The sequence below is a fragment of the Cajanus cajan genome, chromosome 9 (genome assembly GCF_000230855.2).
Source record: "Cajanus cajan strain Asha chromosome 9, NIPB_CcT2T_4, whole genome shotgun sequence".
In the NCBI taxonomy this organism is placed as follows: Eukaryota; Viridiplantae; Streptophyta; class Magnoliopsida; order Fabales; family Fabaceae; genus Cajanus; species Cajanus cajan.
This window is the reverse complement of record NC_138525.1, coordinates 13,076,879-13,089,790: the sequence shown is the minus strand read 5'-3', so window position 1 is coordinate 13,089,790 and position 12,912 is coordinate 13,076,879. Positions and strand designations below refer to the sequence as shown.

Below are 12,912 nucleotides of genomic sequence, written 5' to 3'. Positions count from 1 at the left end.
GCCTATTTCTCTCTTGTATTCTTTTTTCCTTTTGTATATTTTTCTTATTTTGGACTTTGTATTTGGGTCATATAGTGTGGATATTTTTGTCCTTGTATTTTTTTTTAATTTGAGGGTGTAAATAGTAATTTAGGAAGGTGTTACTAGAAAGGGTCAAATAAATGTTGTTGGGCTTGGATGGGCCAACTTTGGCCCTTTTATCATGGCTTGGACATCCGCTTGCCTTATGCAAGTGTTTTGGACATTTAAGACATGTGGGTACCACATGTCCCCTTGTCCATCCAAGTAAGCCAACAAGTCACATGATATTGTCTAGTCACACCAAATACATGTGCCACATGGCAAGCTCTTAATGGTTCTTCTAGATCTAGGATGGTAACATGAGTCACACTTCCCTTGCTTGTCCACATAGCAAGCTTTTATTGGTCATTCTAGATCTAAGATAGTGACATTTGGAACTTGGTTTGGTCGAGTGGTTTGAGTTCAAGTTAACTTAACCTAGGTTAGCTTCGCTTGCATCACAAGCTACTAACTTTCATATATATATATATATATGTGTGTGTGTGTGTGTGTGTGTGTGTGTGTGTGTTCCCTCTTGTATTCACATTACTTTTAAGCATATATGAGATATATCTTCTTGATTTCTCTCATCCAAAAGCCCTAGCTCTCTCTTTGAGAATTTTCTCCTTAAGACCTTTTCTTCCAACCATAGCTTATCTTCCTCCCAAGGGAAGTGGCATGCCAATCTCAACCATATCCCACCATTTTTGAAGCTTCATGGAGCTTCTTGAAGCATCATGGAACTTCTTGAAGCTTGGAGTCACCATGGAAGAAGATAGGACCACAACTAGAAGCTAGTTGAAGAGACTCATTCATCCTTCAACCTAGTTTCATAATTTCCCAAACCCTCTCAAGAAACCTTCTACTTTCCAAACCAGTCCCTCTCTCCTTCCCCTTCCATTACCGTCGAGGTACTTCATGGGCCTACAAGGAGGCATAATGCAGGGGGAAGTGGTTGTGTTATAGGAAAAGGGGCAGGTCTTGGTGGTATAGTTTGTATGCAAACAAAAGTACAAGCTCTTTTTCTGAAGAACATGTGTTTCAAATTTGATATGGCTTTTTATTTTAGATTTGAGTTCCATTTATTGATTTGGGTTTCTTAGGTTTTATCTCAAAATTTTACCTTTTCAATTTCAAGTCTCAATTTTTTATTTTAGATCTTATATTGGGTTCCATTTCAAGTTTCAAGTTTCAAGTTTCAAGTTTCAAATTGACAGATAATCATAAAAATATTTTATATATTGATTTGAATTTATAAAATAAAGTATCATGTGATTTTCAAAATTTTAAAAAATTTGTAGACTTGATTTATACTTTAAGAACTTATAATTCAACGGTTAAATCATTAAAATTTAATGTAAAATATGAGTTATTAAGTAAAATATGTTTACAAAGACTTATTATTAGAGTAAGTGAATCCCTCCTATATATGTATTGTGTGTATGTGTGCGTGCATGTGTGTGCATGTATAATGTATAATTTTCTACATATTAAGAGTCAATGACAGAGCTTGAAGGAAAAAATTGGGAAAGGCAAAAAAAATTAAAATTCAATTTAAATCTCTTGAAAGATTTTGATTATTCTAATTTGATAAGTTATCACTTTTGATCAATATTTTCAAAATCAAACTGATCATTAAATTGGTCTAAGGTCTAAAACACTAATTCAAAGTTCAATGATTCAATTATGGTTAAACAATGATCAAACTAATATTAATAAAATAATAATTATTATTATAATTATCAATAGAAAAATAATATTAAATAAATATAATATCACAACTTTACAATACTAAAAACTAAAACAAAACGTTATTTTTAGGTTCTTAACATTTAATGTATATGTAAAATCATAAACAAAGTAGTATATAATATTTAAGTTTAAATTTAAAGAAAATATAATAATGTCTATTAATAATAATAATTTTACATCTAGAATAAAAGTATCAAAATAATATAATATGAATTATAAAAAATAAAGATATTAAAAATTACAAATCAAGATAAATGATTAAATTATATTTATGAGACAAGTATTAAAAATAAGTTATTCTAATTTGTAATTTTATTAAATACGTATTTTCATATAAAAAAATATTTTAAAATTAAATATTAAAAATTAAAATAAAATATTTTGAATCGGTTCAAACTGGTCTGACCAATTTGTTTATCAGGTTTATCAATTCTGGTCGATTTTAGACTGGTTTTACCAATTTTTCACCAATTCATTGCAAAATGAATTGAATTGGTTAAGGATCGATTCTATATCCAACTGGTTTGATTGGTCATTCGATCTAGTTTTTAAAAACATGCTTTTGGTTCTCAAAATAATTTTGATAACACTTAAAATACTTGCAAAATGTTATCTCAACCATTTTGAAGACTAAAAGTGGTGCATTTCAAAATTAGGGAGACAAAAATAAAATAAAAAGTTTTTAAGGACTAAAAATGAATTAGAGAAATTTAAAAAAAAAAAAAACAAAAACATATTTTACCTTTATATTTATCATATAGAAATCAGTTGAGATCATGATAGTCTCTAATAATTTCATGACATTTAAATACTTAATATTTATCATTGTCAATTTTTTTTAATATTTACCATTTATATATAATTAAATGATTTATTAATTTTTCTCTCTTATATAAAAATAACACATATTATATATATAATAAAAATTTAGGGTCAATGGCATGCTGAAAATATCAACAGAGATTTATTTAAAGAATTATTACACAAGTTTGAACCATAAATAATTTTATCCGATTGCAACTATTTAACTAGCTCCTCCAAAACTTAAGTGTTTAATGGTATTACCTTTTTATAGGTTTAGATGAATTTTTATTGAAATTTATAAATTAAATTATTTTATAATATCTATTTTTCTCAGTTTTAAATAGGTTTTATAATTTGGGCCGTATTGGGCTTGCATATGTGCAAGTGCAACCACCGCAACCCAGTGAAGTTGGAATAATTCTACAAATAAATTGATCTTCAAAAATATTCTAGACACATATGATTGATTACTTAAACAATTAGTTGAAATATTATTGTTTTACACTGGATGTTTAAAAAAGTAAACCCTAATATACATTTTGTACGAGTATTCTATAAATAATAAAAATATATTTTCCAATTAAAAAACTAAAGGTGAAATTTAAATTGCGTCCACTCATTAAACGCAATTGCATCACTATTCTATAATCATATTTGTTAAGAAAAAAAAGTAAAACAAATTGTGAATAGAAGATAAATATAATATAGTTTGTACGTTGTAGATATTATAAAATATACACTTTTCAAAAGTATCTATTCAAACTAATTTGGGATTTTTATATTAGTAGGGACATTCACCAACTCTTTTATTCATCAGAAACCATTATTAAACCTCTCTACAATAATGGTCATTTTAGTTTCTGTTCAAATAAGTGAAAATAATTATAACATGTTTTATTATATTATTTTTACAATTATTTATCAGTTTTTTTATATAATATATTATCTGCCGTTTCTTTTTATATGACCAATACAACGTATTGGTTCTTTCTATAATAATCAATCTAAAATATCTATGGCATTAATTATTATTTGATAAAAATAAGTCTCTCGTTAATGTTATGGTTAATTATAAAAATAAATAAATACATTTAGGACAACTTTAATATATACTATCAAATCAACTATCTTATTTGCAGAGAAAAAAAAAATTCTCTTAATACTCATAAATTATTAGTTTTATAAAAAAACACCGTATGGAGTAAAAAGTTATTATTAATTTTTTTTTATAATAATAACAAAGTCAAGGTAAAAAGTTTGACATTTTTACTTACCATTTTTTTTTACAATAGCAACAAAGTTAACTCTATCAGTTACTTTTTAATTGATTTTTTTTAATTTTGAACAAAAAAGTAAAATAATATTTTATAATTTTAATATAAAATAAGCCATATAAAAAATTAAAATTTTGATTTATTTTTGGCTTAAATAATTTTTAATTCTAGTCCTTTTTGAATTATTTTTTTTCAATTTCACCCCTGGAATTTTTTTCCCTTGTCGTTCGGTTTACCTTTAAATCTAATGTAGAAAAGCTAAAAATTTATAGCAACCAAAATAGAAAAATTAAAAAATTATAAAGATTAAAATTTAAAAGGATTAAAACAAAAATAAAATAAAAAATTGGGCGGATCAAAAAGAAAACAAAAAACAAAATTGAGATGACCAAAATAAAAATAACTACAATAAAAAAGATTAAAATGAAAATAACCTTATTTTATAGGAACTATATATTAATCTAAGCTAAATTTGTGAAATTTAATCATTTTTTATCAATAGGAAACATTACAAATGCAACACTATAAGTTTTTTTTATATTATTAATTATTGTATTTTTACACTATTTGTGTTGAGTTGTTTTGAGGTGTGGTTGAGAGATCCTAGGAGTTAAGGGACTCTTGAGGAGTCTTTAGAGAGAAGCTCTGAAGTTTTGATCCTTCTTTTTCTACTTTCTATATTTCATTGGCATGTAGGATCATAGTTGATCGATTGAGTTAGTGATTCCAAGCTTGTGGAGCTAAGAATCTGTCTTGGTGTTGAGTCTTAGAGCTCGACTTATGTTTCTTCTTCTTCTTCTTCTTCTTCTTCTTCCCTTGGTTCACTTCAGATTAAAGATAAGGGAAGTTGGAACTTGAACATTGATTGAATTGGTTGTTGAATATGTTGAACCAAGTTATTGGCTATATTAGTGTTTGAAGATTAAATTCTTGCATGGTGGGGTTTTTGAGTCACTTGAGCATGTTAGGGTGATTCAGATGATTGTTAGTCAGTCTTGGTTGCATGTTAATCTTGTTGAAAATGACATGTGGATGATAAATGTGTGTGATATATTGGATTGCATACTTGAAATTTGTTGGTTTTCAGATGGTTTAAGCTAGATTTGTAAGTCTACAAGTGCAGAATATGACACCCTCTACCTCGGCCTCCCATACCATACCATAACATATAATTAATATAAAACTAACTAACTTCAATATGATGAAATAAGCACAAAATCCACGCAGGTAAAGTGAATCACATTGTTAACGTAAACTAAACTTGATGAAATTAATAAAATTACAAGCAATTGAAATCAAACTACTCAATTTAAATAACATGAATCAAATCCTAACTAGTCCTAATTAAACTCTAGTGTCATGTGTCCTATTAGAGCAAAATCCAACGTTGAGGATTAAGCATCATCACCAACATCCTCAGTACCATGTTGATGATCTCCTACAACAACCACAAGAAAATAACATAAAAGGAAAGGGAGTGAAAAATATCTCACTATGGCTTACAGTGCAAAAATGAAAACTAGCTAGCCAAACACAAAAAATACATATACTAAAATATGACATATACAATAGACATTATTAACACAATTATTCAATAAAAACATAATAAGTAATGATAGATACATTATAATGCATTATGTAATGGACATGGACTATGTATTATTATGCATGTGGTGCTAGTAAAAACATCACACTTGTGCATTATCGCTAGCAATACACTAGAGTAGTCTAGGAGTACATGTTGGGTCACACCCTTTGCACTCTCACTAGAAGGAAATACTATCAAGGTTTGATCAGGAAAGTTAAGTTGTGCAAGATACATCCTATGCTCATGAGGGCAGGACTAGGACTTCCAAATTGAGTTATCTCCAAGGTTGGTTCCCAAGCTTTTACACAAGGGACCTTCCCTAGCCGTGTATTTCATATCATACCCTTACAAAAACATTTTTATGCATATGATGCATGTCAAATAGACTTTATGATTCACGTGGTTCCATAATTTCACAATTCACACATTCATCATGTCTCATTACTCATCCCACACTCTCATACATTCATCAACAGAGATCAATTCATATCCACATCAACATTGCATTATAGGAGTCACAACATAGGGTTAAACAAAGGAATAATAGAAGAATCACATGTAGAATGGTGCCTAGTGACACATGTCTGCACCAATGCAATACCTCTATAGGACCACATTGGTCTCTGTTTAGACCACACATAGTGAGAACACCACTGAGAGCTCTTTGAAGTGTCCACGCTTGGTGAGGGTCAGCTCACGCCCAACAGAAGTGTCACAATGAACCCCTAAAGCTTTCACGCCCAACAAGGGTTATCCCACGCTCGACATGAGAGACACTAAGAGTAAACTTTGGTCTCTGCCTCGACGATGCTCGATGCACCCCAAATGGCGCTTGACAACATATTAGAAACCACACGCAACAAAAAATGCAAAATTACAAGTCAGAACTCAATTCACCAAAACTCACAATTTAATCAATAAAAGTGTTTTATAAAATGCAATTAACATTCCATATCCCTCAATTTATACACATAACCAATATCTTTACATAACTATCACAACAAGTTCTCTTAGGAGTAGTTGTTGGCATGATCAATTATTACTCAAAATAATCGATTAAACTTGGTTGATTTCCATATCTGCTAAAAACAAAATAATCGATTATCCATGTAAATAATTGATTATTTCTATCAATATATATATATCATTTCTCACACTTAGAATTGAGAGACTTAAATCTTTGTGATATCTTTTTCGAAAACACTCTCTAAGAAACATTTTTCTTTATAAGAAGAGGTTCTATAACCTTTGTGATAACCTCAAGAAAGATTTCAGGAATTGAATTGATCATCATATTCATGGAGTGATAGAATAAACTACTTTAGTTGATTCACCTACTCTAATTTGTTCTGTACATCAGGTGAATTCTTTCCTTAACTTCTCTATTGTGTTTTTCTTAAGTAGGTTTCTTAAGAAAGGAAGTCTTGTAGTGAGGTGCTACAAGTGCTTCTTGGGGTGCAAGAAGTGGTTTCTTTAATAGTGTAGAAGTGTATTGCATGTGGTATTGTGATTGTAAAACATCTGATATTAAAGATTAGTGAAAAATCTTAATTAAGTTGATTGAGGATTGGATGTAGGTCACAAGTGGATGTGGTTGAACTAAAATAAATTGGTTGTGCATTTTTCTCACTCCCTACACTTGAATTTACATTCTTGTAATTATGTTTTTATGTTTGTTGTTATGTGTTGTGAGGCATAAACACTGCATATATAATTGAGTGAATATAAACTTGTATTGAATATGAACTTAGTATCCTAAATACAACTACAGATCAACATACTTTTTTTTTGGAAAGATTTAGAAAAGTTTTTCAAAACTAAGAAAGTTGTGTAAGAAATTTTTAAGCAACCAATTCACTTGCTCTCTTGGTTAGGCCATTTTTTTTAACACAGTCATCATCTGACGACTATTCTTCCAATAGCACTCCATTTTGCATGCTTTTTCAGAGTATGAGCTCTAGTCGACAAAGTCAACTAGATCAAATAAAGGTACTATATAAGCTAAATCCTCTAAAGTTTTATGATTCGATTCCATCGTGGAACAATCCACATTGAGTGATGCCACATCAACGATCACCTCGATTGAGATGTTGGCATTGAAAATTGCATGCACAAGTTCCACCAAGTTTGGAATTGTGGTGCCACAAAGATGCATAGTAGGCAAGGCCAAACTTGAGGCTTCGACTTCAGCCGCATTAGCCTAAGTAGGACCTTCAGATTTAGGCTCTCCCTCAAAAACAACTTGGGGGCCATCTAAGCTTGAGTATCATTAGTCCTCTACTTCGTAAAGGAAAGACTAATGGCAGCTTCCAATTGTTGGGCCTCTAGGGAAGTTAGAGCAGCCCTTGTGAGGGCTTATTACTTGGCTTCTTCTGTAGACTAAAGCTTCAGATGCTTCACTGTTTTCTCTTCCTCCATTGACTGGGGTTGCTTAAAGGCCAGGTATTAGGCATATCTTGCATATTATTGGAGCCGATAGGATGGTTTATTAAAGTGGTTGTGGCTAAGGATAAGGTTGAAAAGGTGGTTGAGATTAGGATTGTAGTTGGGATGAATGGGCAGACGAAGAAGCAGGTAGTTATGTAGATGGTGTAGGAGGTTGAGAAAGGATTTCGAGGATGAAAGTGGAGGATTTCCAATGAAGATGGTGGACAAGTGGCTTACATCTAAGTCAGATGATGTTTTTTAGACATGGATTTTGAGGGGTTTGGAGCTATTGACTTTGGAAGATGGTTTAGAGGGAGCAGGTTTGGACAAACGAGTTTTTTTGAACACTTAGTGCAAGCTTCTTGGTGGATGGCTCTTCTTCCACTAGTTCATCCTTGATGGTCAGGGGGTGGCTTTGCATAAAGGGGAAAAGATGGGTTATGCCCATTTTTCAAAGTGTGGTCATAGGGACTTCTCCAGCATCAAGATCGATTGAGAAGGATGAAGTATCAATCCTTACATGCTAGATGATCTAAGAAAAGAGCATCCCATAAGGTATTGGGGCTCTATTGCTTTTGTCCTGGTTGCGCTACGAGAGACATGCCTTCTAGTGGTTGTACACCAACTCTGACAAATTAATCTTGTTTCCCAACACATGATAGTAAAGGCGGAAGTGATCCACGTTAGATACGTGGTCTCTAAAGCCTGACCTTGGCAAGAAGATGTTGAACAATAGGTTATGGAACATCTTATTGAGTGGAGTCAAGTTGGCCTATTAGTGGAATTTTTTCAAGGCGTTCCTCTCTGATGGTCTTGGGCCATTAGAGTAGATGAGTGCATTTACTATTTCTTGGGTGATGGTTGCCTCCTAATCACCCTTGTATGTTTCGCCTTCCTTCTTGCAACCAGAGACTGTTACAATGTTTAGAGGGTTAATGTGGATGGTGGTTTGGTTGATACAGTCATTGATGGAGTTTGGCCCCTAGATAATGGAGGCCTAGAAAATAACTTAGGGAGTATGGTGCTAGTCGCGCTTTAGCTCGGCAATTGAGGTCCACCCAATTTGGTCAAGATAAGTTTTCACCGAGTAACCTTCATCTTGCATCTTTTTTACAACAATGACCTTTCCTAGCAAGAATGCATATTCTAAGTACTCAACCAGACAGAACAACTTTAGATACCATTGGTGATTTAAAGTTAACTTATGTAGAAGTTGAGTCCCTTTAAAGTAAGATTATTTTAATTATTTTCGTTTTAATCCTCTTAATAGTTTTTTCAATTTATAAAAATAATTTATGACTTTTTAAATATTTTTAATATTATTGTGGAATGTTGCATGTAAATGCTTCTGAAAATAATTTTAATATGCTTCACCATGACATTAAGAAAATTAAATCTCACAAAGTTTATCTTTTATTTTAACCTCATGCTTAGAGTAATATTGAAAAAAAATGACTTAAGTTATAAAAAAATAACTATTTTTCGGATTCTTTAGGTCGAAATAAATATTTAACACATTATTTTAAATTATCAACTAATAAAAAATTAAGAAAAATATGATTTCACATAAATCATTAAAGTTTGACTTGAAATATTTTTTATCGTTCTTAAATAATCTTTAAAATAATAAAATTATGTAAATAGTCTCTGAAATATTAAATACTTCTTATGATATATTTTATTAATATTAGAAACTAATTTTAAAGTTTTTTCAGTCCCGGAATAATTATGTAACATGATTTTTAATACTGAAATTACTTTTACGGTAAAAAAAATAATATAATATATATATATATACTGAAAATTACTTATGTAACCTTTTTACTTAAAAATTTATTAATATAGTAGTGAGAGAAAGTCATCTTCTTCCATTTAATTACTCACAAGAATAGAATAATATGTAATTATTACACACTAAAAAAATTATTTGAACCTTTTATTATCTCTATTTAACAGTTTTATATTTTTATTTAAAAGATTAAAATTGTCTCAAATATATTAAAAGAAAAACTTGGATATATAAATACAGATAAACTAAACGACAGGGAAAAAGAATAGGCAGAGGCGAAGAAGGAAAACAGGAAGCAGAAACCCAAACAAGACGAAAGCCCAAGAATAAGTGGGCCAGACACGTTGTGGAAGATAGTGTATAACGGATAAGGCATTGTAAAATGGGAAAGTGCCGTACTCAGGTCGTGTCACATAATTCAAAATCATTTCATTTCTTTTCACCTGTCTCACTTAATGCAGTTATTTAGCAACCCAACAAAATAAACAACACCTTTATAATAATAATAATAATAATAATAGCCACAAACAATAATAACAAGTCTCCCTCATCCTTCTCTTTTTTTTTTTTTTTTTTTTTTTTTTTTTTTTTTCTTTGCCCTTAAAAAAAGAAAAAAGCACAAGAACGAAAAGAAATACTAAAAATGGGCACGCAGAGATCACGTGCAGATTCTTATCCTGAAATAAAAATCCGAAAGTGTAAGAAGCAACACCCACACGTTATTGGGCAGGTGTCAAGTTTGGGAGCCTTTCGTACACTTGTTCTTTGTTGAGCCCGTGTGGGTTCTAGCCTAGTCTAGCTACCCCCGTAATTACTTAACAACACCCACTCGCCACTGCCACTGCCACTGCCACGCGCTTGGCTACTCGGAAAGCGCTATCTCCAACTGGCGAGCGAGGTAGGAAGGAGCGCTGAGATGCGGGAGGTGGCCCTCCGTGTCCAGCCACTGCACGGTGCTCTTCCCGCCCAGGTGCTCCTTCATGTAGGTCGCCACGCTGGCGGGCACGGACATGTCACGTGCCGTCTGCATAATGCAACACGGCACGTTAACCAGACCTAGGATCCCCCGAAGGTCGCTGTGGAAGACGGTCCGCGACACGAACAGCGAGATGTCGGGCCGCATGTTGAAGAGCGTCCGAGAAAACTCCCGGACCGCGGCGGGAACATCGGCCCCGACGGCGAGCGGCGCGAAGCCGTTGACCCAGGCCTCGTAGTTGGCTTCCATTGCGGAAAAGACTTGCTCGATCTCCCCCTGCTCGAACCCCCCGTGGTAGTCCTTATCGTTGAGGAATCTGGGAAATAAGAGAAGAGATAGATAGATGTAAATTGTAATTAATTAAGCATAGAGATTAGAGAGGAATAGGAATAGGAATCTGAATCTGAATTAGTGAATTAGTGAATTAGTGAATTAGTGAATTAGTATTGTAGTGGTGGGACCTGGGGGAGGCGCCGATGAGGATGAGCTTGGAGAAGAGGTCGGGGCGGCGGATGGAGGCGAGCATGCCGATCATGGCGGAGATGGAGTGGCCGACGTAGGCGCAGCGGGGGACGCGGAGGGCGAGGAGGATGTTGAGGAGGTCGTCGACGTAGGCGTCGAGGGTGGTGTAGCGGCGGTAGTCGAAGTGGTCGGGGTTGACGCTGCCGGCGCATACGAGGTCGTAGAGAATGACGCTGTAGTGGCGGGTGAAGTAGGGGAGCACGCGCTGCCACGCCGATTGGTCCGTGCCGAAGCCGTGCGCCAGGACCAGGTACTTCTCCCCTGAGCCCTCCACGCGCACGTTCAGGGCCTCCAGAATCGAACTTCCCATCCTCTTATAATCTAATTACCTATTTCTTCTGCGATGTTGAAGATGATGATGATGATGATCAAGGCAACTTCAACTTCAACTTCAACTTCCACTTCCACTTCAACTCCAACTTCTTCCTCTTTTATTTTGTATTTCTTTTTTGCCAACCCTTTGTCCCTTTCGCTGCTATTTATAACCGCCACCCCCATCTTTCACTTCTTTATCTTTCCTTTTTCTTTTTTACATCTTCCTTTTAACCTTTCAACTTCAGTTGCTACTGTACCGACCAAAATACAGGAATTCGGTACATTCTCTTCTCGGAACGAGTAAAATATTTTAAAAATTTTAATTTAGATTATATTTATTCAATAAAAAGTAGTATAATTTTAGAGATTATAATTATAAAATTACAATAATGGTATAAAAATATTTCAAAATAAAAAATAATTACTAAGAAAAGTTAATTCACATTATAAAAATAATAAATTTTAAGATGTAAAGATGAACATGGGCTAAAAATGTATTATAACCGAGTTATTTAAGTATATAATTATATTATTACAAAAGAAATTAGAATATATAAAATAGAAATAGAATGACTAAATAATTTTAAAAATAGAAGGATAAAATATCCAAAAAAAATATAGAAATAATTCAAAAATGTAAAAATATTATATAAACAAATCCTTAAAACTAAAAAATTTATAATAAAATTAGTAATTCCAACTGCATCAGTATGCTACAACTATCAATTTGAATTTGGTCTCTTGGTTCGACCAATCTGAAAACAAGATTAGGTTGAGTTTTAAAACATTGACTTAAATAAAATTTGATTATTTTATCCTAATCCACTAAGCTTAACAGGACAAATAGTTTCAAATTGAATGTTATCCTAGGTTTATGAGTTGATTTGTTAAACTAATAATTGATATAATGTAAATTAACATAAATAGTAAGTTGCTTCCATTTTACAAATTGGACAGTTCACGTATCAAATTAGAATTATTTGAAAAATTACTTGAAACTCTTGAGGAGTGAGGGATAGATGAAAAAAATATTTTATTCTCTCTCATTGGATAATGCCTCTTCCAATATAGCATGATCACATTTTTAAGAAAAAGTATAAAATTTATTATTTGTTGATAGTGTTACATATACTTTGCAACCTTTGTTTATTATATTGTTATTTTGACATTAAATTATGAACAATACAATATGATTTAAAAAATAATCAAATTGGATTTTCAATTTCAAGAAAAACTAATCACCTCTAATGTGACTATCCTCCCAATTGTGCAACCATCCTGCTAATCATGTTCTTCTCTTATACCAAGTATGATCATCGTAGTTCCTACCATAAGGAAAACAAAAGATAAGCTAGTGAAAAAAATTCAATATGCAACTTATAAAACATCTTTATATTAAATATTT

General features: G+C 32.3%; 1 protein-coding gene across 1 annotated transcript; it reads right to left on the bottom strand.

Moving 5' to 3' along the window:
• Positions 1 to 10,103: 10,103 nt before the first annotated feature.
• On the bottom strand, positions 10,104 to 11,662 carry LOC109813907 (alpha/beta-Hydrolases superfamily protein). Its single transcript, XM_020378198.3, has 2 exons — positions 11,132 to 11,662; positions 10,104 to 10,986 (listed from the first exon to the last, which is right to left on the bottom strand). The coding sequence occupies exons 1-2, from the start codon at positions 11,500 to 11,502 to the stop codon at positions 10,557 to 10,559; spliced, it is 801 nt and encodes a 266-aa protein (XP_020233787.1). The 5' UTR covers positions 11,503 to 11,662; the 3' UTR covers positions 10,104 to 10,556.
• Positions 11,663 to 12,912: the final 1,250 nt, after the last annotated feature.

Excerpts from the sequence above, each read along its gene's own strand:
- LOC109813907 (XM_020378198.3), bottom strand. The coding sequence starts at position 11,502 with ATGGGAAGTTCGATTCTGGAGGCCCTGAACGTGCGCGTGGAGGGCTCA. Across the intron at positions 10,987-11,131 it reads CTCATCGGCGCCTCCCCCAG|ATTCCTCAACGATAAGGACT; the intron begins GTCCCACCACTA and ends CTTATTTCCCAG.